Genomic DNA, 27,587 nt, shown 5'->3' on the forward strand with positions numbered 1-27,587 from the left:
CGCAAATAGCAAAGACACGTTCTCGATTCTCTGTGATTTACAATTTTTTCTTAGAGGACGTCAAGGTTCATAAATCATTACAATGTTATGTCAGAATATGTGTTTCACTACCTCTTTTTTTATTTATTTTTTTATTTGAGACACAAACAGGACATTTAAAGTACATTCTTGTATAGTATAAAATAAATTTATAAACAAATATAAATATCCCTAGACTAATGTGTCTGCAGCAATCACATTTGCACATTCACTATCAAAACAATATCATTATTTTCTTATACAAAGCTTAAAAATTACAGAAACTACAAGACATAATAATTTTGAAAATATGTTTAAATTAGGTATATAATAGAAAATATCAAACCATCAAAAATCAACAAACAATATTTGTTGATTTTTGGCAATAAAAAGAGAGGAAGCAACGTGTAAGCATTCAAAGCTAAGCTTTTGTAAATATATTATTTCTATGAACTATCATTTAGATAAAATCAACCTCGTGTTACAAATAAGTAGTAAGTCCCCTTGCTAGATTATCGACTTAATCGAACAAAACAAGAACAACAATTACGCATTTATGTACGACACAGAATGTCTTTTACGTAAACGGTGTATCTCGACGATGAAACCGAAACTGAAATTGAAATGAAATGCATGATTACAAAAACATTTACTAGATACCTTTATCGAAATGGCATATTATTATAATATATACCAACTAAACAACTGTTATCTTTTAAATGTAAAGTTCGCTTTTCGTCGAGTGTATTGAGCACCTTCCTCCTCTGATATTGCATCTAACGATGTTTCAGTATCATTGAATATTGATCGCGTTTAAACAAAGAAATTGGTATTCACACAGCTGTTTCTCTTAGTTAATTTAAATTATATGTCTTTGAGGATATAGAATGTGAATTATGTCACGAAGGAGTATTTAAGGATAGATTTTCATTCGAAGAGTTACAGTTACTTGTCAGACGAAGATAAGAGTTGTAATGGATTTCAAAGTGAGTTAAGGATTAAATTTGTTAGCTTTCATTGTTTAGAATTCAAAAATTAAAAGAACACAGTTAAAAAAAATATCATGCCTACTAACTACCATGGCCTGGCCCCATTAACTTAATAGCCATTGTTGATCTGTTTTACCATTAAGAAATTAAATTGGTTTCTGTCAATTTTCGATAAAGCAGAAACCCTTTTTGGGTAATATCTGAAACAGCAGTGATATAGAACAGTCACACATCATGAAATGGCCATTTAAATGACAAAACATTGATAAGACGTCATACACTATTTAGCCTTTTTGTCAATTCAAAGGTGTGCTGAAACTTGAGTGAAGCCTACTGTTAAAATAATTTCATAATTATTTGTTATGGAGGTCGCTAAAAAACGTCATCTTCTACTTTTAGATTACGTGGTAACATCGGTTTTCCATGTGTTATTTCTCTACGTTCTTTGATCATCTTCCTCCAGTGGTTCTCCAGTAAATATTGCATTATTATAGCTGGTTTAATTGTATTTCTTTCAGCTACTCGTGTTGGCGTGTCTGTTGGCCTACGCATCTGCCAGCCCTCGTACTCGAGGGAAGCAGCAGGTCGTTTCCACTCCCTTATCCAACATCTCTAGAACCGTCTACATTACTAAGGAAATCGGCTCTGAAAAACGCAACTCCATAAAGAAGAAGAATCTTCGTGCTGGAGAGTCCATCCGAGGAATCCTGTCCCAATTTCATCCTGATGGAAGCCGACGGGTTGTTAAATACTCCAACGATGGAGAGAACGGTTTTAAAGCAGTTGTTTACCACAAGTCTAATCCTGTAGCATTGAAGAAAGATCCTGTTGTCGTCATTGAACCCGACTCTGTGAAATAAGTCCAACACTATTTGCAGTAGAAATTGGGAAGCAGGATTGAGAAATTCAACCAACAAAAATGTAGCTATTTTATAAAAACAACTCTCAAACAAGCAATATATTTTCTTCCCAGAATAAACAATATAAATAAATAAAGCTATTTGTTTTTTGAACCACATGACACTTCCATCAGTAATACTCCATGCATACAGACAAATAACGACATCTTTATGAAGTCTTCTACGTGATTTATGACTGATCCTCATCTGCCTTTGAATATTAAACATTAAACCCTCAATGAAAAAGTTGCATATTTTATGGTTTGCGACAGAAAATCATCAGAATCGTGATCCGTCTTTGTCGCCGATCTTTTGTTACTGTTATTACCGATTTTACCAAATTAACATTATAAATAAAGTTGAGTTACATCAAATGTTTATAGTTTCCTTAATATGTTTTTAAGTTATAACGAACGGCTTTTATTATTTACACTAAGGCTGTCGAGTTCTCCGCAGAGTATACCAGTACAATATTGTAGCCATCGAAGTTTTATGTTTTCGATAATTCATCCATGTTTATATAAAACTAGGTCTAATGTCGTTGGACGAATTTGACGGGATGTTTTATGGCTTTCTCCTCTTGGTTTGCTGTATAGAATACGACAAAAATATTAATAAAACCAAAGTAATATTATAAATAAACTAAGTCACGGATTGCCACTGGCTGTGAGTGTATCAAACGGTGCATTGGGTTATTTGAAGGTTACTTTGTTATCAATAATACTGAATAACAACTTAATTTCACTTAAATATTATCACAGGTGTATTAACATCCTACTTTATTGACGATGTTATTATGAAATGTTAATTTATTTAAGAACAAGGTATTTAAACGGCATTGTAAGAAGAACAAGAAACAGTTTCCCGTCAACTGTAGGTAGCATCATCTTCAGAATGGCATTCAAAGTAAGTCACCAATTTTTTTAGTATGATATCAAATAATCCAATATTTGAGACTATATATTACTTTTTAGTATTGGACTGAATCATTAGCAATTAGATGTTTCAGATAATTTTTTTGTAATACTGTGTAGTTGTAAAACTAATAATTGATGTGTGGTGTTTAGTTTAAAAATATTACACTTTTTGTAATTAGCCTTCAACCATCTGTTTTTTTTTATTAAAATATGCATTTATATTAAATAATGAAAAAATTAAAACTGCACAAAATATTTTTTTACTAATGTATGGAATAAAGGGGCCAAAGGAACGGAGATATCATCTGAAATATTTATTATTTCATTGATTAAAACAAAGTTGTTTTGTTTTTTTTAATATCTACGTTGAAAGTTGTGTTAATACAAACTGAGTTTTTAATCGGTGTATTCATTTTGTGTATCTTTTTTTTCAGGTCTTCGCATTCGTGTGTCTTCTGACATTGGTCAAAGCTAATCCCACCAGCTATTTGGAGTCAGTAATATTTTTGAAAGCATTTATTCGTATACGTCGACTAGTCGTTTAAATCAGTCGACGTGAACTGTTGTTTGGTCGTTTGCGATTTGCGGTCGCTCTCGAGAACATTGACAAATAACCGACATTGTCAATAAAACTTTACTTTGTGTGCTTGTGCCTCAACAATCAGTATACGATTATTTAAATAACAATAAATTAATGATATCTTTATTGTAATAAATTAGCAACTATACATAAAAAATACTTGTTAAATGTACTGCACAGTAGTTTATATATATTAGATACATAAAATGAACAACAGAAAATACTATATAACAGCGGATATTACGTAACGAATAGAAATGTATATTTATAAATTGAGATTTCTCATAGCCTGTGTTAAGGTAGTCATAATTACAAGATAAAGTTTTTCATAACCCGCCTCACTAGGCTAGCTTGTGTTCGCATAAAAATGAATGAGGATTGTTGTACTGTATATCTGCCAGATTTCAAACACTCTCATAAAATTAGAGATTTAATTGTAACAGATTTAAATTAACAGTGTAAATAGAGGAAGTCAGAGGATTATTTGTATAATAGTTTTCGGTGCCTACCAAATAAATCATTTTGAAGTGTTTTAAATTGAGAAACTTTAGTATTCATTAAAAATTCGTGGTTTTTCTTATATGGTTTGCAATTAATTTTATATATTATAATATTTTTATACGCATGTAACTTCATATAAAAATCATAGGAAAAAAATATTCCTCAAATATACAGGGTGTTAATGGATGTACTTTTTAATTATTAATATTAGTAATTTTGGTCACGGTGACTCTTTTGATATACCTATATATATTTATTTTTTTTGCATCTGAAAACATTTAATGTTATTTTATTTGGGCGGTTATTTGTCTGAGTGACCAGTGACGACATACGGAAGAATTTTTTTTAAATTGTTTAAAAATTGAAAAAAAAAACATTAAAAAAGTCACCGTGACCAAATTGTTATTCATTTTTATTATTATTGCATAGCACAAAGGATAACAAATTATTATAAGCATCAATTACTCGCCTCAAATATCCATGCTAATTGAAAATATCTCCGGAGTAACAATAAACGCCGCGGACGGGAATTGAACCCGCACCATAGACATATGAATATTAGTAGACCTGCCCTAAGTGATTAAAAGCGTATTATCCCCACTCCCCATACCGGTTCCATTGGAGCTGGCTGGGCTCGCGTATGGCCTCAAGTGAAATTTGAAAACGTGACGTCATCATTCTTGTGCGAACTATGGTCGAGGCATCATCGGTTCATTTTACGAAATAACACGGCAAAATGTTGACTTGTACTATGAAAACTTGTAAAAATAGATGTGAAAAAGAGAATAAACCCAATTGTCGTATTACATTCCATATATAAGCATTATTTTACTTTATTTTAAGCATATTCACATCGTATAATATGAATCAGTTGTTACTATCACATCGAGAAACGTCTGGACGCGAAACACAAAGCTGGTTGGTTGCTGGGAAGTAAATTATGAACATTTATAAAAGTGTCTTAACTAAATACTTAAACGAAATATTCGACTCTGAAAATAGAACCGAATTTTTTTGCCGAATTTGGACTTCGCAAATTTGTTCATAACGTGGCGAGTAATTTGCGCTCCCATGTAAAAATGTCTATTCATTCAAAAGCAGATTTTACTTTTAAGAAGTAAATGGTGATATTATAATGCGAGATGCCTATTTACTGTCAGATTGATTTATTGACAAATCACAGTCAGCTTCACTCCCTTCGTTCTTCAACAGTTGATTTTACCCCTCGCCATTATCTTCTCGTCTATTAATTCCTATGTCTGTGACCCGCACCGTCTGATGTCTGGTTATTATACTTTGTGCTATCCACAAAAACCTTGTCTTATGAATGTTAGTTTATAATTTAAAAATACCCTGTATATATATTTTATATAAATATGCAGTGTGGATTTTGAAATGTTTTTTGTTGCAGGGGAATATTAATCCAGAACCAGTATGAAGATAGCTTTCAACAAGAGTTGAACGCAGTGAATGACACTGTTCCTAAGTCCATAGTGAAGCGTCAAGTGGACCCTGAAGCTGCTCCTGACGCGGTTATTGAAGCCGCCCCTGAGACTCTTCCCGCGTCCGCCCCCGAGACTGTTCCCCAGTCCGCCCCCGAGACTGTTCCCGAGTCCGCCCCCGAGACTGTTCCCGAAGCCGCCCCCGAAGCAGTTCCGGAAACAACCCCTACCTCTGAAGATAACCTTACTGATGCCCCATCGGCATCACTTGCCGAATTAATTGCAAATATGGTTGGAGGGCTCCCAATCTTGAACCTAGCATTTCAATAGAAAAAAATGTTATGACGAAATACTTTATTAAATTCAAAATTTAATTCGTTTACCATGTACAGAACAACAGAAGGATTAAGGCATAATACAATCTAACCCCAATAGTTTACCAAATGTCTATATATAAGATATTGGATGAAAAATATTTTATAACAAAAAAAATACTCAATAAAATTTTGGATTCTGATTAAAAAACTTAACACCTAATTGTGATGTTTATTATTTATTTCTCTCCTTCATTATCAGTCTGATGTGAGTATTATAGTTATCGTGATCGATAAGTTCAATAGTCGTATATCCATCAATAGTGATGATACTTTACTGTGTTACGTGGTGGTGGGTTTTAGAATAAAACAGTTATTATTATCACAGTGCTGACCGGCTTACAAAAAATATCAGGAAAATGAGGACTTTGGTACTGATGATGAAATTTTACTTTTACTTATCTGTTAAATAGAAAAATTAAAGTTAAAATTGACGGAATTTTCAGTGATGAAATGTTAACAGACACTGGAGTAGCAACAGGGTCGATATAGGGACCTACGTGTTATGTAATGCAAGTAAACAGTTTACCTAACGTAATAAAACGTTGTAAATTTTACATGTTTGCAGATGATACTTGCATCATATGTGCTGACAGAAATGTACAGAAAATTGAGGAATTTTTAGAAACAGACCTAAATAACATAATTAAATGGTCCCACAATGGAATTATTACTAACGCAAAACAAAATATATGCTCATACACTCTCCATATGCAAGTTGTCAGGATAAAGAACTGCATATAAAAAGTCATTCATACGATTGTTTACACACAAAAAACCAATGCCTGCCATGTAAATGCCCAAACATAGAAAAAGTGTACCAATATACATACCTTGGTCTTACAATAGATTTCAATTTTAACTAGTCAAATCACATTGAAAATGTATGTAAAAGATTAAGATCCATATTAGGGAAATTTTACCATCTAAAAAACTTTGTTAGTAAAAATATATTATACTGTGTATATAATGCATTAGCGGAATCAATTATAGAATACGGAGTAAATAGTTACGGATAAACGTATAAAACTTTTTTTTATTTTATTTTTTTTTTTATTTAGAAAAAAAAAGTAAATATTCACAAGAGATAAAAATATATTAAATTTCATATCAGACATCACTTTTTTTGTTTACCCAATTTGTAGAGAAATATTCTCTGGTCAAACTGGGGAGCTAGTCTATGTGCTTATATATATATATATATAAAATAATATGTACAGTTACAAATATGGAAAAAAAATATTTTCAAAAATACTGTAAAATACTACAAAATATTGTACAATAAGAAAATTAGAAATAATTATAGAAACAGAATATCAACAAAAATCAACGAAAAATCAACAAAAATATAAGCAACAGAATGTATCTGAAAATCATCGATAAAAGTAAGTCAATCTTCTCTGTAAAAATACAACGAAAGTTTTTTTTTAAATTAAAAATAATTTTTCTCACTTTTTATTGTATTCGGTAAATCGTTAAATAACTTTGGGCCTATATATTCATGATGGTGTTGTGCAGCTGTCGTATTGCATCTAGGTACATACATGTTCCCAGATGTTCTAGGTCTTATACTTCGCGTTGAGGACCTTTCAGAATCTTTAAAAACTTTTAAAATAGCACTTGAAATAGTTTTGAAATCGGTAGGACTTTAAATTTTTCAAAAAGTTCGTTGGTTGGAAAAATTCTTGGTTTTTTAATAATAACTTTGATTATCATTTTTTGTGTTGTTACTATCGAATACAGATTATTCTTATAGAAACCTCCCCATGCGATTATTCCGTACTGCAACACTTGCTGTACAAGAGCAAAGTAAACCATTTTAATATTTGAAAGATTTAGGATATTTCTTAATTGTATAAAAATGTAAGTAAGTTTTCTAATTCTTTTTACACAGTTTTTGATATGTTTCTTAAATTTCATGTTACTTTCTATAGTGATCCCTAGATATTTGACATCTGGGGTTACTTACTTGAATAAAATAGAACAATTACAGATCCGTTTCCTAAAATTGATATCAGGCAAAAAAAAATAGATTACCAACTAACGCTAGATGAATTCTGGAACACAGAATTCAAAAAACCTGTAAACCATAACTACCCTACTAGGCATAGAGAAGCACAAATGTTTATTATTAAAATATCGCAAAATGTATACGGAGATATAACAAAAAGACATAAAATTTCGGAATTATTTAACGCATTACCTGAAGACATTAGAAATGAGACATCTTGTTCAAAAATCAAAACGAAAATTAGATCGTTCTACCTCCGTGAAACATGAAAACGAGTAATATTGAGGATAAATACCTAGATCTGTGAAAACCAAATAATATCAAAAACAAATAATATTGTAAAAAATACCTAGAACTGTTAACCATTATTAAAAATAAAACAATTACTATCGTACATTATGATCATTAGCATTATAATAATTAGTAAGTATTTTTATATTAGATTACTATTAAGTAAATATAATGTATCACCCATCAAGATATCAAGTTGAGATTTAAATATATTATTATAAGCAAATAAATAAGAAAAGTGAGAGATTTCTTACAATCAAACTGATTGATCAGTTTTGTAGGATTTAAGTAAGATAAAATATTGTACAAATAAAAAATATAAAATGAAAAAACTACGAGGTTTATTTATCGAAAAAAGATTTATAAAACTAAGAAGGGCACGTAGACACGACGGAAGATCTAACTACAGGTAACAAGGATTTTTTTTAAATCCTGCACGATAATGGAGAGTTGATAAATCCAAACTTGAGGCATCTCAAAGGTAGAAAGGCGATATTATGCGATGTAGCGTAAAGTAATGCAAAATCATAAATCATAAAACACAATAAAGAAATGTGAAACAGGACTGTTAAATATTGCACTCAATCCCTTTTAATTTCCAGTACAATTCCATTTATAATATTAAAACCGTTGACCGGTCGGTGGCCGAGTTGACATCGCGCTTGGGTCCCACCCAGGCGTAGCGTGTTCAATTCCTCGGCTGGCTACGTCCTCCATCACAACAAAAGCAACATTTTCCGCTTTCTGTGGTGGTAGTCGGAGATTTTCAAATATTGTCAGGTTATTCGTAACCCGGGAATGTTTGTCTTTCTTTTTAAGAAAAAAAAAAAAAAAAAAAAAAAAAAAACATACACGGACTCTTCACAGGACAGTCACAAGCTATTTGTTGCAGAGTTAGAACATTTGAAGCACAAATAAACCACTGACTAGATCGATATTTTCGGGATTTTGTATGAAGCTAATTGGTGCTAAAAATATACATAGGTAAATTAGGTATGCCAATATATAGATAGAACAATTCCCATTCGGATCCTACTTATTATATTATCCACCAATAAAAAACTCATATAATAAATATTCCATAAATTTTCAGAGATTTTATTTGTGTACGCGGGGTGTCCGAGGTCAAAGTGCAGTAACTTCGGGAGGTGATTCTACATGATGGTAGGAGCAAAAAAGAAAAACAACTTTTTCCGAAATTTCAACTTTTTTTTTTCCATACAAAAAGACATACCTACTAAAAATCCTTAGTGAAGGTACACACTTACCCCATAAATTCGCTGTATGCTTATCGAGCGCGAGACTGGTGACGTTGTTCATTATTTGCCAGTGAATGACAATAAAAAATATTAATAACTTATTAAACACTTAACTAATGTCATGGCTTTTTTACTAATTTAACAGATTTTCAAAATGTCCACCTTCATCTTGCATGCAAGTATGTAAACGTAAAGTGATATTATTTACAACTCGTACATGTGTTTATAACATTACTTTAAAGTAAACAAATCACAGCTGTTCTGTTGCCAGCTGTAAAGCACGGGAAGGGGGGGTAGCGGGTGTTAGTTCGAGGATCGGCCGGTCGATTTCAAATGATCCAAAAGCAATAATAATGCAGTACGAACACGCGCGCCGGCGCAATTTTTCGTTTGTAGCTGAAAAGTACATCTAAAAGTTGAAATTTCAAAAAATTTATTTGTCTTTTTTACTTCTACCATCATGTAAAATCACTTCCCGAAGTTACTGCACTTTAACCCCGGACACTCTGTATAGTGTAACATGAAACATGGCTTAATATTAAAACACAAGGACGCTTCACAGGACGGTCACAAGCTGTTTATAACAGAGTTAGAACATTTGAAGCATAAATAAACCACTCACTAGATCGATATCTTCGGGATTTTGTATGAAGCTGATTGGTCCTAAACACTACATATGCCAATATATAGATAGTACAATTCTCATTCGGAGCCCACTTATTATACTATCCACCAATGAAAAACTCTGAAAATTAAATTCCATAGACTTTCAGAGATTTTCATTGGTGTATATAGTTAGGCAATCATATTATGACGTCACAATATTTCGGTTCCAATTTTTTGATCTAACTTATACCCCCCTGGTTTGAAGAGAAATAATGGTAACAGAAAATAAATGAACACTGATTATCGTGGTGACATGGGAATCTACTAAATTGACAAGTAAATGAATTAGTTACTATGGTACAATTAAAGTGACATCTGTCGACAATATTATATATCTTTAAAATAAAACAAGAACAATTAGTTAAAGAAAAATTTTCCTGAATAATATTAAATTATATTAAATTTTATTATTTTTTTTACTCAGAGTTTAAATTAAATTTAAACTATGTACCTGAGTACTTTTTAGTTTAAAAATAGCGTTCAACGTTATAGCAATATACAAAAGAAATCATTCACTTTTTCCCTCTGGCACCTGCGGGGTAATTTTAAATTAGTATTAGTATCGGCGCGCTTTATTTTTCACTAACCTCCGGCAATCCGGTATACCGGTTGCCGCACTGTAACGGTTGTGGTCTTTGGAGAGATAGGGGCATCTTGATGGGGTTAGACGGCCTCATCCAACCTCTATCCAGAGGGGGCAGCCGTCTGCATAGGCTGCTGCGGCTTCGGGGGCGCCTGGTAGTTCGAGGCTTGGGTCATGGATGGGTCCTTGTGCCCGTGAGGGCCCTGCGACGGGCTCGGGCATCTCAGTGGCGTAGGGCGTCTGGGGAGCCATGGGGCGGGGTGGCCTCCGGGTCCTCGGGTCCTCGGGGCGGGGCTGCTGGGATGCGGGGACTGTGAGGAGTATGGTCCCTGACTTCTGTCTCAGGGGGCCGGCATGATTCCTCCGGCCGGCTGGATGGTAGCGGGGCCAGGCTATGTAAACACAAGCCAGACATTAACACTTTTTGCGGCTTTGTTTTAAACCACAACAACCAATTTGTTTTCCTTGATCTGCTCAATACACTCCAATGATCATGGAGATACCATTTCTTTACTTTAATTTATATATATAACATTTATTATGGCATTTTTTTCTTTCAATTTCTAAGTGAATAATTTTGCTTTGAACTGTAAATTAGTTTATAAAACCAATAAATCTTAATCCGCATGAAAAATAAATGCACAAATTAGTACAAACAATCTCATGCATTTTACAGATAGTCCGAAGAAGAATGTCAGAGAATAATCAAATGTCAAAGATAAAACAGTAAAGTGATCAGGAAGGAGCGAGATGTTGCGGATATGAAAATTTAAAAATATTTACTTATATAAATATACATAGGTAAGGAAAACTATAGGAAAATATTTTGGATATACTGTTTAGGTAAGCAAAACTATAGGCAAATATTGTTGTATATACTGTTTAGGTAAGCAAAACTATAGGCAAATATTGTTAATGAAAAATTCAAGGGCAAAAAAAAAGATTTATTTATTATCCACATACGGATATGGAAACTTAGCTACCTAACACCTGTATTTAAAAGTGGTGATAAATCCTTTGTTGAAAATTATCGGCCTATCTGTATTCAATCGTCTATACCTAAACTTTTTGAGAAATTGATTATTAAGAAAATCAGCTTCTTTGTAAACTCTTGTATCGCAACTTGTCAACACGGCTTTATCTCCGGCAGATCAACTTTGACTAACCTAACATTATATGAAAATTTTATTTCCAATGCACTTGCCAACAAACAACAAGTTGATTCTATATATACCGACTTCAGTAAGGCGTTTGATAAGGTCTGTCATAAAATCCTCATTAATAAACTTTTGAAACTCGGCATTAATGGAAACCTTTTATCTTGGTTTAAGAGTTACTTACTTAGGCGTCAGTTAACTGTCTGTATTAATGATCACTTATCCTACATGTTCGAAACTACCAGCGGTGTACCCCAGGGTTCGCATCTTGGTCCTTTACTTTTTAATTTATTCATTAACGACGTAACAAACATATTCACCCGTGTTCTCATTCTAATGTTCGCTGATGATATGAAGATATATAGAATTATTGACAACATCGAGGACTGTCTAACACTTCAATCTAATATTAATAGCTTTTACGATTGGTGTCTTAAAAACAAATTAACTCTTAATGTAAAAAAATGTCAACTTATGAGATTCCACAGAAAAAAAAACCCATTGTTGTTCACCTACTTTCTCAATAATCACACCTTATTATCTGTTGATGAAATAAGAGACCTTGGTATAACCTTTGACACTAAATTAACATTCATTAAACATATTAATAATATAACCAGTAAAGCAATGCAAATGTTAGGATTTGTCTTACGGATTTCAAAGGATTTAAAAAAATTTAAAAACTGTCAAATTACTTTACACTTCACTTGTTAGAAGCCAACTAGAATTTAACAGCACTATTTGGAGTCCTTACTACAGTGTACATAAGAATTCCCTTGAGCGAGTCCAACATAAATTTTTACGTTATATTAATTTTAAATTGGGAATATTCATAGAAAACATTAATTACCCCTCTCTGTTACAATTATTGGGACTCGATACATTAAAAGAAAGAAGAATTTGTTTTGACCTATTTTATTTATTTAAAATCGTTACCAACCTGTTGAACTCCCCTGAACTTCTTTCGTTAATATGTTTCCATGTACCTAGTCGATCAGTTCGTTTCAAATTACCCTATCATTGCAACAATACAGGATCTAACGCTGAACTCAATTCCATAATGAATCGACTACATGTACTTGGTAATAAATATGTTTTGGATGAATCTATAAACATTGCTAGTTTAACCTCATACAAACACTACTTAATTAAAACTGTATGTCAGCGCTTCTCAGATTGACTATAATCTAATACAGTTTTAAAGTATTAATTTATCCGGGATTTATTGTATATGATTTGTTTATATATTTATATATTGTTGTATTGTATTTATAATAACTATTTCTATTGTTCTCTTTTATGTATTTTTTTATCTATGTATATTCTGTATTCATATGTAAAACAATTGTTATTATTTTGTAAAAGCCGCTATAATCGGCGTTAATAAATAAATAAATAAATATCGAATCAATTTCCTAGAAACAAAAATATCAAAAACATTCAAATTCCACTTTTATTAATTTGTGTGTCATAATTGTGTAGGTGCTTAAATTTAATAAATGTAAGAAATGGTAGAAAAGACCCGTTCTCGTGAGATAAATAAACTAAAGTTAACCAAACCAATAATTTCAACTAAAGTCAAGGGTTTTGGGGCTTCCGACCAAAATTGGTTGCCAAATTCAACAGTGGTTGAGTGATTAAGTATGTAATGGTTATGTATTCAAAGTAAGTAGTGGCAGAGCCGGCCCTGAGCCAAACGGCGCCTGTTTGGGAGGCCCCTTGTCAAAACCAGTAGACTCCTAGGTAGATAGATGATCACCGTAATCAATAACATTCGGCTGATTTAAATTTTTGTGTAGCGCCCTTTTTCACAAAAAATAATCACAAGGGCGATGTGTTAGGACTGTTAGTCGTATTATCAGCGCCTTGGCAATTGCGAAGGGCCGGCCCTGAGTAGTGCTGTCTACAAACCAACGTAAGTGCTTGGAAAGGTGAACCAAAAATTATATTTAATAGCTGACGTGAACCCGGTATTGCTCAGGTTATGAATGGTTTGGAGTAAGATTTTTAGGTTATGAATTCTAGTGTATCTACCTGAAAACTGGGTGTAGTTTTGGTAGAAATACGTTTTTTTTTTTTTTTTTTTCTTACTTCTACATTCTTCTCACATCCCTTTCTTTGTTCATTGCATACACCTAAATTTGCCATACATAAGTGTTTGTTTCACTTGATCGCGCCATGTTTTCTGCGGGTGTCCCCGATTTTTTCTACGCCATATTGTTACTGTTCAAAAATACATTTTATCTACTTAATTCGACTTCGTATGTCATTCCAGTGCAAAGGTAATGCGTTAAGTCTTCTTTGAGTAATAATTTTTCTACACATTCACTACTCCATACCACATTGTTACCTACTGATAAAAAAACAACGTATATATTATATCGTCTTTTAGTCGACTCCGTATATCATTTCAGAGAAGAGATAATGCGTTAGTCATCCTAGACTTTTTCTACTATTCACTACTGTTAAAAAACAAAATTTTATCGACTTTAATATGAGTCGTATGTACAAACATAACTGTGAGGAAATTTACCAAAAATGATTTGTGTGAAAAAAGTGAAAAGTGAAGGAAATCGTTCCTACGGACTCCTACTGGTATTCGATCTACGTTGCGAGCTAGCGAGCGGCCCTATGCGGTTTTTTCCCAAAATATGATTGCATGAACCAACCTTGTTAAATACCTTGGCCCTAACGCGTAAGTGTCAATCAAGGATCACCCCAGTGGAGATGGATAGGGATGTTGGATAGCGAGGTCGAGTAGCACCTTAACGCATTGGTCTTACACTTAACTTTAAGTAAAAGTCTAAGAAATTTCAAGAAGATGCGGCGCTCCTAATCATAGCTTCCCAACTACTAACTCACAGTTTGACAGTCACTGTAATTTCAAGATGATGTGACCCTCCAAATCATAGCTTCCCAACGACTAACTCACAGTTTGACAGACATTATAATTTTGTGTGAACAAATAATTAAAAATAAAAATTTAACCCAATTTTTTTTAATTCACTGCAAAAAATCTGAATGTAATTGAGTAATTTCTTGCAGAGTCAAGTAGCAAAGGAGTGTCACATGTACTGCATGCACTCGATAATCGGGTATTACGGATTCTGGTGGGGGTCCACGGTTGGGATATTTAAGGTTTGCTTTTCGACCGATATGTTACAGTTTGAATTCGACAGCAGACAAAATGGCATTCAAAGTAGGTTTGCATTACACGTAATATTATATTCACAACCTTTTAAAACAACTACCTATTAATTTAGTCTTACATACTATAACATTATTTCAAAGTACATAATTAATATAGTGAACATAATATGTTATGTTGATATTATGTGTGTTGAGTGGTGAAATAAAATACATAGTTTGGAGTTTAATTTTTATATTTGTAACAAATGTGTTTTGGTTACTAAATTTGTTTAAAAAAAGTTGTCATTTAACCATTGTATCACAGAATTGTACTCCAAAAAATTTGCTAATGGCTATATTTCATTCTTGGTTGTAGATCATTGCTTTCGCTTGTTTGGTGGCCGCGGCCAATGCTGGTCTCCTGGCTCCTGCCCAGGTTCACTATGCCGCCCCCCAGGTCCACTATGCCGCCCCCCAGGTCCACTATGCCGCCCCCCAGGTTCACAAGGTCCACTACGCCCAGGAGGAGCATTACGCTCCTGCAGAATACAACTTCGAATACTCCGTCCATGATGAGCACACAGGAGACATCAAGAGCCAGAAGGAGACCCGCCATGGAGACCAGGTGCAGGGATCCTACTCCCTGATTGAGGCTGACGGAAGCCGTCGTACCGTAGAATACACCGCTGATGAGCACAGTGGCTTCAACGCCGTCGTCCACAATGAGCCCGGACAGCACGCTCCCCTGCAGCAGGTCGTCAAGGTCGCCGCCCCCGTGTACGCCCATGCCGCTCCCGCGTACGCCCATGCCGCCCCCGCCCAGTCCTACTACCATTAAACCTACCCTTTTCCTAACCGCTGTAAAATTGTGATTAAGTAACTTATTAAATTATTGTTTACAAGCAACAATGTATTTTTATTTCCGTTGCTCCTTTGTATAAATTAGTTTCTTAATATCTTTAAATGTCTTCACCTTGTAGGTAATGCAATAACAACACAAGCCAAAAATGATTTTTCAGGTGAATGCTTTAACAACGATCCCATTCGTGATTAAAATATCAAACCCGCTATAAATATTATTTAAAGACTGCCTAATAGTTCTATTGGTCTATTCATAAGGAATTTCCTTTGAAGTGAAATTTCTTTACGCGCGTCATGCAATTTCGAGGACCGGAGTAAAACCGACTCATGACCGTCACGAAAAACCGTGATCATTTCGCTATAGGACCTAGCTAATATTATATACCTAGTTTAGGTCACTCTCCAAACTCAGCTTCGTGGTCTAGAGGCAGAGCGCCCAACTGTGGTCGTGAAGAACCGAGGTTCGATCCCCGCTTTAACTAATTTTTTTTTTCTTTTTGTGATTTTTTTAATACGAGGAAAAGTGATAAAATGCTCTCGTGCTGCGACTTTTAGATATTTTGACTATGTGATATTTTGGTCGAAATATAGCTTACAAATCGAGCCGGTAGAGTCGCTCGGTATTTTGATTAATTATTTTTATTTTGAATCATTAAAATTACTAATCAAGGCCGATAACGCGACTAATTACCCTCGCAGACGTGCGTGACATGTTTTTTTAGTAAAAAACACAGCCGTAAGTGAGTTTTTCAAAATTTAGAAAATTTTTTCAAATTCAGATTCCATACGGGTATGAGACTGTTAAAACACGATAGATCTTTTCCAAAACGGACAAATATACGGAAATATTTTGAAAAACGACAGATATGACTTCACACTGCCGATATATTTTCGATTCGACCCTATATAAAGCGTTAACGAGACGTTATGTGATATTATTCATTTGCTGTGTTTGAAAACGAAAATTTGCGCTGGACAAGTCAATTGAGGAGTACACGTTGTATACGCGGTTCTCGTCGCGCTAGATACCTCTCCTCGCGGTCTAGAGGCAGAGCGTTCGACACTCGTTATGCAGGACCCGGGTTCGAATCCCATATTTTTATAACTTTTAATTTTTTTTTATCATATGCTACTTATAAATATGTCAATAGACAGAAAAAAAAGAGAGAATGAAATGAAAAGAGAGAGAAAAGAATACTAAAAGTTTCACTTCCGTCGTGCGTAGGCTTGCCACACACTGTATTTTTTTTTGTTTAATTGAATTACCAACACTATGTGGCGAATCAAACTTCGTCACAATTAAATTTGAATTATAAACTGAGTGTGTTCCCGACAAAGAAAGTGTTGACAGACGTGGGTTGTAAGAAAAAAGTGAGAAGTGCGGAGTAAGACAGGAAGGAAACCAGTCAAGACTGAGGCGGGAGAGAGAGGAGACCGAGACGGGAGTGGTGGTGAAGTACGCGTCCCCTGCCCAGCGGTGTGATGCTGGGCAGTGGATGAAGAAGTTACAGTCGAGTTAGAGAAAAGTGATTTTCAAGATATGTTATTCTCCGCCCGGCGACGTAATGCTTAAAACTTAACAAACCCAATTAAAATCGAGACTCATAATTAATAGATGCTCGTAATTAAATGCACAGCCCTAGTCCTCACACAAGCGACCTGAAATGATAAGAAGGCAGAACATACGACTTAAGAGGTAAGTATAAAACAGCAATATATTTGAGTATTATTCTGAGCTAGTTGCGGAGGATATTATTGTTACAACTATCAATACGACTAACAAACTATAAATGTGTGACGTTTTAAAATGAAACATTGGTGATTAAATAAAATAAAGCCTTCAGCATTATTTCATCGTTCGCCGTGCAAAGATAAAGAAAATAGAAAAGAAACGTTATGTTCCCTGACAATAAGACGATAAACAAATTTAATACATTTGTATAGTATTCCAACGCCGCTATCAGAATTTTATTGAAATGATGAAGCCAATTAACCATACAAGAACATATCGATGGCTTAAAGTCAATACACCGTTTCTCCTTTTTTTGGCGAAAATAAATTATAACTAGAATTTACTGAGAATTCTTATTTGTACTTTCTACAATATGTCATTTCAATCTCACCATTCCAAAGATAAATACATTATGTAAATATGAATTTATTTAATCTTACAATATTACAAGAAGAATGAATAAAAGAAAACATTTGTTACTTGAGTAGCCAGTTGGGTACTTGAGAAACAAAGTACTAATATTTGAACCATATGTAAATCAATCATTATCACGAAGAAAAAAATAACATAAACATAAAAAACAACTAAAGTGACACTCTGTTTTTTAGCACGATGAACTTATAGAAAATCTATTTATTTAGAAACGACAAGAATGAAAATGATAATGCTTTTTCAACACAAATATCTTTACAATCTTTTTAATTTTAACTAAGGAAGTGGGGACACTAAATATAATCTGGAAGAACATTTAACAAAAGTGAATCCCGATACAAATAGTTTCTTTGACCAAAATATGTTTTAGTATGTACTGCCACAAAGTTCAGTGTAGTACGGATGGTACGGATTTATTGTGTGCTTTCTGCAAATTTAATTTTTCTAATAAAATCTACGACATTTTTGAGTCATTTACCTACAGCTGTTTTATGCACATAATATTTGGTAGGATCTGATATTGCTTTAGTGCACACTGTGTTTGGTGGGCGCTGATATTGCTTTGGTGCACACTGTATTTGGAAGGTACTGATATAGCTTTGGTTCACACTGTATTTGGTAAGCGCTGTTGCATTTGTCCTATCAAATCTGTAAAATAAAGTGGGAATCTGAACGACATAAGTAATGAAGTCGTGTAAAAATAATATTTGGCGCGCGGCCTAATGGACTAATCTATAGTCGACTTTACCCTAGAAGGCATAGAAAAACATTTTAGAATTTAGTTATATGTTCATCTGAAATAATTAAAAAGTGAGCGTCGAACAAACCGTCAAAGAAAAACATTTAAGAAATTGTCGTGCTCCGAATTTTAGCTTTTCTATATATAACTCACAGTTTGATAGTCTCTATAATGTTGTGTGACCAAACCAATTATTGGCTTAAAAAATCACTGCAAAAAATTGGATTGCAATTGAATAATTTCTTGCAGAGACAAGTTGCTAAGGAGTGTCGCATGTACTGCATGCACTCGATAATCGGGTATTACGGATTCTGGTGGGGGTCCACGGTTGGGATATTTAAGGTAAGCTTTTTGACCGATATGTTACAGTTTGAATTCGACAGCAGACAAAATGGCATTCAAAGTAGGTTTGCATTGCATGTTATATTATATTCATAAAGTTTCAAAACAACTACTGATTAATTTGGTTTTATTTATTTTAACATTATTTCAAAGTGCATCATAAAAATAGTGAACACAATATGTTATGTTGACATTTTGTGGGTCGTGTCGTGAAATAAAATACGCAGTTTGAAGTTTCGTTTTAAAATTGTAACAAATGTGTTTTGATTAATACAATAGTTTTCATTTAATCATTGTTCTTCGAACATTTTTGCTAATGGATTTATTTCTTTCTTGGTTGTAGATCGTTGCTTTCGCTTGTTTCGTGGCCGCGGCCAATGCTGGTCTCCTGGCTCCCGCCCAGGTCCACTATGCCGCCCCCCAGGTCCACTATGCCGCCCCCCAGGTCCATTATGGCGCCCCCCAGGTTCACAAGGTCCACTACGCCCAGGAGGAGCAGTACGCTCCTGCAGAATACAACTTCGAATACTCCGTCCATGATGAGCACACAGGAGACATCAAGAGCCAGAAGGAGACCCGCCACGGAGACCAGGTGCAGGGATCCTACTCCCTGATTGAGGCTGACGGAAGCCGTCGTACTGTAGAATACACCGCTGATGAGCACAGCGGCTTCAACGCCGTCGTCCACAATGAGCCCGGACAGCACGCTCCCCTGCAGCAGGTCGTCAAGGTCGCCGCCCCCGTGTACGCCCATGCCGCTCCCGCCTACGCCCATGCCGCCCCCGCCCAGTCCTACTACCATTAAACCTACCCTTTTCCTAACCGCTGTTAAATTGTGATTAAGTAACTTATTAAATTATTCTTTACAAGCAACAATGTATTTTTATTTCCGTTGCTTTCCGTTACGCCCATACCGCACCCGCCTACAAGTCATACGCCGCCCCCGCCCAGTCTTACTACCATTAAACCTACCCTTCTCCCAACTGCAGTTAAATTATTATTGAGTTACTTATTAAATTATTATTTGTATGCAAATAACGTATCTTTATTGCCATTAAGAGATATGTTATTTCTGATCCCTTTCTTTATAACACCTGTTTTTAATTAAGCTTTTTTTATAAATATTTCAAAAAATAGTATAGCGGAAAAATAAACGAAGAAGTTAATGTGGTTTTAAAATCGCATAGTGCAGCTATTTATTCAAAGCGTCAGTATAATATATTACCTTTAGAAAAGAAATTAAAATGTAAAGGAAAGGTTGAGTGCCTAAATATATTGTTTTTGCAAAGAAAAATTCAGATATATGACTAAACATCAAAAAACTACAGACTAACTTAAAAAGTTCATCTTTACAATACACTAGTCCTTGAACAGTCTGACTTAATCACTAGCCATCTTTTCCCATATTTATGTTTGGAGAATCACCTATTAAACGTGTTTGATTCATGTCAAATATTTATTACAATTATATAACTTAGACTCTGTCTCACATTATCCGAATATGTACATTTAGTGGCATGCTGAATCCCTGTATAAATATATGAAAACGATGTGAACTCTCGATTAAGAAGTCACATAAAAGGTAAGGACCGGTAATATTTATTAGTAATTGATTAAGGGCGCTCTACAGCTTGGTTTATTTAATCAACTACAACTTATCACTTATCACTTATGATTAATAACTTACGACTACGATTTATAACTAGTTAACTACATGTATGACTTATAACTAGCAACTAAGTACTAAGACTTATAATTAGTATTCAAATGAAAAAATCGTTACATGAATAAATAAAAAAAATCATCTCAATTGTCGGTGAGCATATTATAAATCCATGTCAATATTATCAATCATTTTGAAACACGAATTTGATTTGAAGTGAAAAAATAACATTCGGGAATCGAAATATAAACTTAAATTAAATACACATTATTGGATGTCATAAATCGAAAGTATTTAGTAAAATTTAAAAAGGTTTTTAAAATATGTGTAGCGGTTATGTCGCCGCTGCTTAGGTCATCATAGCATAATCAAACCGCACGAGAGAAAAAATCTGAATCGACAATCAGACTTACAAAGCTTCAATTGAAATATCGGTACCGCGATACGTAAAACTGCTGATAAGAGAATGTTTGCATACAGGGTGATGCGAATGTTCATTTAATGAACCGAGTCAACGATCTTCGGGTTCGACGTCCAGACACTACTCCAACCCGTGGCAGACGAGAACAAAGGAATCAGCACCTAAATAAGTGGTGGAGGACCTAAGTACATCATCATTCCATTCAACAACTTTGACCCGACATCATCCGTCCGACTCGGCGTAGCAGAGGAATCGGCTGTTATGGCTGGTTCCCCCCGCGTCTTTCCTCGCTCTTTCTTTACCTCATCGCTACACACCTACACCCGACTTTGCATGGACTACAACCATGGACTCTTTGGGATTTCACCTCAACGCCCTGGCCCAGGTTATCATTCCTGGCCAGCGCTGACCTCACGCGCCTAGACCCTGTGACCACATCATCGCCGGTCTGCGCCTCGGCCCCGCGACCATCGTCGTCGGCCTGCATCTCCCGCTCATCTGCCACACCTTCGGCTACCTCTTTCACACTAGAGTACCCGGAAGACCCCACGTCTTCATCAATGCTTAACACCCTCACGAGTCCAGTCTCTACCACCGCGGTGTCGACTCGCTGACCCGCACCTCAACCACCGCTTAGCCGGCATCGCCGTCTACGCCTGGTGTCATCATCATCATCGGTCCCAGACTTCCAACTGCGCAATTATAGTGACTCACAATAAACGCTGTTACACACACAACATCATCTTTCATTGTCTCATTACCAAGATCCCATATATGTATCCACAAATTATTTTAAAAGAAAAAAAAAATAATAGACATTTTCCAAATCTATTAAATTAAACTGTTTATTTTTTAACAAAACTACCCTCAATATCTCAATAGTGAAACCACTTCTCGTTTTTAGTTGTGAAGTAGCTCCTTTACGATTCCAATAATAGTACAACAAAATTTAAGTTTTTTTTAAACAAAACAATTCTAATTCTAAACAAATACCGATGCGTCATAAAACTCCTTTTAGGATGGCAGGTATTTACAATGTGTGAGGGAGATGTAATACAAAATGTCATTGGTATTTTGATATCAAAGATAAAAATCTTTAAAAAAAAGGAAAAAAAAGGTGGAGTAGAACAAATAACAGGAGAAAACAAAATAAAGAAACAAACAAACATACAAGCACAAACCAAAGTTAGGTATTTAAAGAAATATGCTTTTCCAGTCACACTTAGGTTAAAAAAATTGTGAATGGTTACAAATACAGGGAAAAGAAAATAAAGGAAGAAAATAAAACAAGATAAAATAAAACATGACCACAAAAACAAAAACAGTATTTTCATTTTTAAATTTACCTACTTAAAAATATATTCTTTAGCATTACTTATAAATCTTATTAAGAAATTGAAATAATAGTAATTAAATACAATCCTATTTAATTATAAACCATATATTTAAAGTAACTTTTTTTAAATTTCAATTAAGGAATTATAGTATTAGTTCAAAGAAACGTGACAGTGAATGACTATTCTATTTTCAGGCTGTTATGTACCATAACAATTGAAAAATGTGAATAAAAAAGTCCAAATAAACAAGTCAATTTCACGTTTGTAAAGAATCTTTACCTAACCATTAAAAAGGTCACATCTTGAAATCGAAACAAATATCTTACAAACAAATTTATAAACAGACGAAATGCAAAACAACTAAATTAAAACAGGTCTTCCCTTAGTCCATTAAAAAGCATTATTTTATTTATTTGTTTGTGTTTCCTTGGTGATGAAGTATTTGAACAAAAAATATAACCAATTTAAGGTTGCTTTACAAGGTCTTGTGACCCAATGTCCTCCCTCGTCAGTGACAAAGTACATAAGTACCCAATGAATTTAATTTAAACAGAAAATTCTAATTGCCTTCACAATTACATTAAAAAAGCGGTTTGGAATTGAGAAATTTCATGCCGTGTGTGACATAATATTGTAGTCAACTACATTGTGTTACAAAATGGATTTTGGTGGGAGGTTAATGATGGGGTATTTAACGGAGGCTTTTTGACCAATATGTTACAGTTTAATTCAACAGCTGACAAAATGGCATTCAAAGTACGTTCACATTTCATAAAATAATAATTCCTTCAAATATTAGATAAATCGGTTCTACCTACATAATATTAATAGCTAAGTGCATCACCCAGTGTACACATTTATTTCTTGTTGTGAAAAATATATCGTTTGTGGTGTAGTGATAAAAAGATACATATCCAAAAGCTTCAAGTGAAACTTTTGTGCTATTGGGTTGGTCATTGTAAATATGATTTCAAATTTTTTCTCACTAAACACATTTATGTTTTAGATCATTGCTTTCGCTTGCTTCGTGGCTGCAGCCAACGCTGGTCTCCTGGCTCCCGCTCAGGTCCACTATGCCGCCCCCCAGGTCCACTACTCCGCCCCCCAGGTCCACAAGGTCCACTACGCCCAGGAAGAGCAGTACGCTCCTGCCGAATACAACTTCGAATACTCTGTCCATGATGAGCACACAGGAGACATCAAGAGCCAGAAGGAGACCCGCCACGGAGACCAGGTGCAGGGATCCTACTCCCTGATTGAGGCTGACGGAAGCCGTCGTACCGTAGAATACACCGCTGATGAGCACAGCGGCTTCAATGCCGTCGTCCACAATGAGCCCAACGTACACCAGGTTAAGGTCATCAAGCCCATCCTGAAAGTGGCCACTCCCGTATACGCTCATGCTGCCCCCGCTTACCAGGCTTACGCCGCCCCCGCCTATAAGTCATACGCCGCCCCCGCCCAGTCCTACTACCATTAAACTAACCCGACCCCAATGACTGTTAAATTATGATTTAGTAACTTATTAATAAATTATTTTGAACCGAACATGATATTTTTCAATACCTTTTTTAATTATAAAATCTGAATGCAAACTATTGTTACCTTTAAAATCAAGAAGACCAGAAGAAATTTTTTCTTCGATTTAATTTTTTACACGAACGAATCACTGTAGAAAAGACTGAACATGTTTCTAATGACCTGAAATGTGTCAATTCAATATTTTGGTCGAGCTCTCAAGCAATTTAAAGTATATCTTATCTAATAAGTGATCAGTCAGTATTATGATGAAGAACAAATTTAAGGGTTGATATTTTCAACTTGGAAGCAATTGTTTGAAATATCAATTGCAAAATTAAAAAAAAAAACTTATATCATTGATGTCGCTATTCCAAATTCTTGTAATATTTAAATATCTGTTTCTGAAAAAGTAAGAAAATACACAGATTAAGGAAATTTATAGTCTGAGAATTTGGCATTCTCAGACTATAATTTTTTTTTAACTTCCGATTTAGTTGTCCGGGTTAAATCTTCCCCAAAGGAAAAACTTAACCCTTCCACTCACTTTTCCACAAATGATCATCTAGTCAATCAACATTATGTAAGTGCATTATATAAGCAAAATAAATACAAAACAATACAAGAACAACACGTCAACTCACCAGAGATCAAATGGGAAAATAATTCACCGACTCCAGATATTTTCATATCAGAGGGTTCGGCTCGGTAGAACTTCTAACAGGGCCTATAAATCCTACTGATCCCTCAACATAAATATTTAAAAAATCTTTTGTTATCCTACATGTATTCAAAATGACCGACTTTTGCATCTTTATATATAATTCCTAAATCTGTGTATTTTCTTATTTTTTCACTAACAGATTTTTGAATATTACAGGAATTTGGAATAGCGACATCAATGATATAAGTTATTTTTTTAATTTTGTCGTGTAAAACTATATCGGGTCTATTATGACTAATCGTTCGGTCTGTTAGTATAGTTTTATCATAATATATTTTATAAAATTCGTTTTCTAAAAATGAATTTGGTTCGTATTCATAATATGGTACTACATTACGGCAGTCAATCAAGTTATGTTTAATTACCAAATTTTGGTGAATTATTTTTAAAACTTGATTGTGCCTAAATGTATACTCGGACGGTGCTAATATAGAACATCCCGATATAATATGTTCTATAGTTTCCGGAAAAGCCAAACATTTTCTACACAAATCATCAATTTGATTTGTATCTTTGATTATATGCTTTCTATAATTTTTAGTATTAATGACTCTATCCTGAATGGCAAGCATAAATCCTTCTATTTCTGCGCTCAACTCTCCAATACTCAACCATTTGTTTGACGAAATTTTGTCAACATACGTTTGGTTGAGATAATTGAAGTGTTTTGCGTGTAAAATTTTATTTGACCAGGAATCTAATAATTCCTGGTTGGGATTTATAAAAATGTTGGCATTCTCATCGTATAAATTTAAAGGTGTAATATTTCTATGTGCCTTGCAAACTATTTTGTGCATTTCTGAGCTATGAGCTTTCCTATGGAAAAAAATTCTTAGCATTTCTACCTGATTATGTTTCAAAGAAGTTATTTTGACTATACCTCTACCTCCTAAATTTCTAGGTAAATTAACTCGTTCTATAGCTGAATTTGGATGATGGCAATTAAAATTTGTTAGCGTAGTTCTAATTAATCTTTCTAAGCTATCTAAATCTGTATTAGACCATTTAATTATGCCAAATGAGTACGTTAATAGAGGTATTGCCCAAGTATTTATTGCTTTTACTAAATTTTTAGCAGATAGATTGCATTTTAAAATTTTCCTGATCCTAGTTTGAAATTTAATCCTAATATCATTTTTAATACTATTATGGTCTAATCTATTTGATTGTGGGTATCCTAAATACTTATAAACCTCATCCCTTTTCATACTAGTAATTTGAAAATTTCTAAATATACTCTGGTCCCCATCTACAATTTTGCCTTTCTCTATATGGATCGTTCTACATTTATCTAAACCAAAAGTCATTTTGATATCATCTGAAAAGTTTTTAACTACCTCGATCATTTTCTCTAAATTTTGTTCAGAATTCGAAAATAATTTTATGTCATCCATATATAATAAATGCGAAATTGTACTACTCTCCCTTGTATTACCCTTAACTTTTATTCCAAACTTGCTTTTAATTAACATTTTATATAGAGGATTCAATGCTAAACAAAACCAAAGAGGACTCAATGAGTCTCCTTGAAAAATTCCTCTTTTAATTGAAATGCCCGGTATTACTATTTTCTTACCTTTTAAATTGATAAGTAAATTGGTATTCCAAAAGGACAAAATATTTTCCAAAAAGCTAATAATAATGGGGTTAATTTTATATATATTTAATACTTTGATCAGCCACGAGTGCGGGACACTATCGAAAGCCTTTTGGTAGTCTATATAGCAAGTATGTAAATTACGTTTTCGAGTTTGAATCTGTTTTAGAATTACAGAATCAATAACTAATTGTTCTTTACATCCCATATGTTTTTTGCGACAACCTTTTTGTTGTTCAGATAAAATATTTTTTTCATCTAAATGAGTATATATTAAATCTGTCAAGCAAGAGGTTAATATTTTGTATATTGTCGGTAAACATGTAATGGTTCTGTACTGAGAGGGATTATTAATATTTTCGCTTTTGGGCAACATATAAGTAATGCCCTTAGTTAGAAAATTTGGAAAATTTTGTGGTTGACTGACAAATTTTGAAAGATTTTTTGCCAAAACAGGATGTAAAGTAGTTAGACGTTTGTACCAAAAATTATGTATCCAATCGCAACCCGTGGCTTTCCAATTATGAGTATTTTTAATAATTTTGGTTAACAATTCAACCGATATATTAGAAAAACTCATTTGTTCAATGCCTGAAAAATTGAGTTCTTCATTTTCTATCCAGGGACTTGACTCGTAATGTTTTATATCTTTACTCCAAATTTTAGTCCAAAAATCGCGCATATCTGATTCAGATGGCAACGGAATATTATTATTCGAAATAATATTTTGTTTTTCGTCAAGTTTGGAATAAAATATTTTTTCATTTTTATGGAATAATCTGTTATTATTTTTTTTATTATACGTATAATTATATCTTTTTAATCTACTAGCTTTTACGCCTAATTTTTTTTTTAATAAATCCAATAAATCATTGATGATATTTTCATTATTATGACTATCTATATTATAACCAAATTTTCAGTCAAAAATCAGTCATTTAAAATACATGTAGGATTACGAAAAAAAAAATTAATATTTATATTGGTGGATCAGTATGATTTATAGGTCCAGTTAGGAGTTCTACCGAGGCGCACCCTCTGATATGAAAATATCTGGAGTCGGTGAATTATTTTCCCATTTGATCTCTGGTGAGTTGACGTGTTGTTCTTGTATTTATTATGCTTATATATAATGCACTTGAATAATGTGGGATTGACTAGATGATCATTTGTGGAAGGGCTTAGTGTTTCCTGTGGGGAAGTTTTAACCCGGACATAAAGTCGAAAAAAAAATTATAACTATATATATTAGTATTATCTTCTTTGTCAATGTCATATTACATTCATGGGTTTAACCTTCAAAATAAGTTTTTTTTAAAGTTGTTCATGAATATTCATTTGGAAAATTAAATAGTTATCCCATTTGAATAAAAATTGGATTGGTTTATTCGAGACCCCATCTAGG

At 33.9% G+C, this 27,587-nt stretch overlaps 4 protein-coding genes and 1 pseudogene across 4 annotated transcripts; all 5 read left to right on the forward strand.

The window, feature by feature from the left end:
* The first annotated feature begins 921 nt into the window (after positions 1 to 921).
* LOC149425828 (uncharacterized) lies at positions 922 to 2,003 on the forward strand. Its single transcript, XM_089641914.1, has 2 exons — positions 922 to 1,004; positions 1,526 to 2,003. Exons 1-2 carry the CDS (start codon positions 993 to 995, stop codon positions 1,865 to 1,867), a joined length of 354 nt encoding a protein of 117 aa, XP_089498040.1. The 5' UTR covers positions 922 to 992; the 3' UTR covers positions 1,868 to 2,003.
* Positions 2,004 to 2,715: 712 nt separating this feature from the next.
* LOC149425829 (uncharacterized) lies at positions 2,716 to 5,883 on the forward strand. The gene is made up of 3 exons (XM_089641893.1): positions 2,716 to 2,812; positions 3,258 to 3,316; positions 5,316 to 5,883. Exons 1-3 carry the CDS (start codon positions 2,801 to 2,803, stop codon positions 5,674 to 5,676), a joined length of 432 nt encoding a protein of 143 aa, XP_089498019.1. The 5' UTR covers positions 2,716 to 2,800; the 3' UTR covers positions 5,677 to 5,883.
* Positions 5,884 to 14,874: 8,991 nt separating this feature from the next.
* On the forward strand, positions 14,875 to 15,654 carry LOC149425830 (cuticle protein-like). The gene is made up of 2 exons (XM_089641904.1): positions 14,875 to 14,886; positions 15,193 to 15,654. The coding sequence occupies exons 1-2, from the start codon at positions 14,875 to 14,877 to the stop codon at positions 15,652 to 15,654; spliced, it is 474 nt and encodes a 157-aa protein (XP_089498030.1).
* A 3,317-nt stretch (positions 15,655 to 18,971) lies between these two features.
* Positions 18,972 to 21,620, forward strand: LOC149425831 (cuticle protein-like). The gene is made up of 4 exons (XM_089643630.1): positions 18,972 to 18,983; positions 19,266 to 19,714; positions 19,810 to 19,872; positions 21,392 to 21,620. Exons 1-4 carry the CDS (start codon positions 18,972 to 18,974, stop codon positions 21,618 to 21,620), a joined length of 753 nt encoding a protein of 250 aa, XP_089499756.1.
* A 1,467-nt stretch (positions 21,621 to 23,087) lies between these two features.
* On the forward strand, positions 23,088 to 23,823 carry LOC149425832 (larval cuticle protein A2B pseudogene; annotated as a pseudogene).
* The last annotated feature ends 3,764 nt before the right edge of the window (positions 23,824 to 27,587 follow it).

Source organism: Hesperophylax consimilis, chromosome 2, assembly GCF_061612785.1.
Source record: "Hesperophylax consimilis isolate HC1 chromosome 2, BYU_Hcon_1.0, whole genome shotgun sequence".
In the NCBI taxonomy this organism is placed as follows: Eukaryota; Metazoa; Arthropoda; class Insecta; order Trichoptera; family Limnephilidae; genus Hesperophylax; species Hesperophylax consimilis.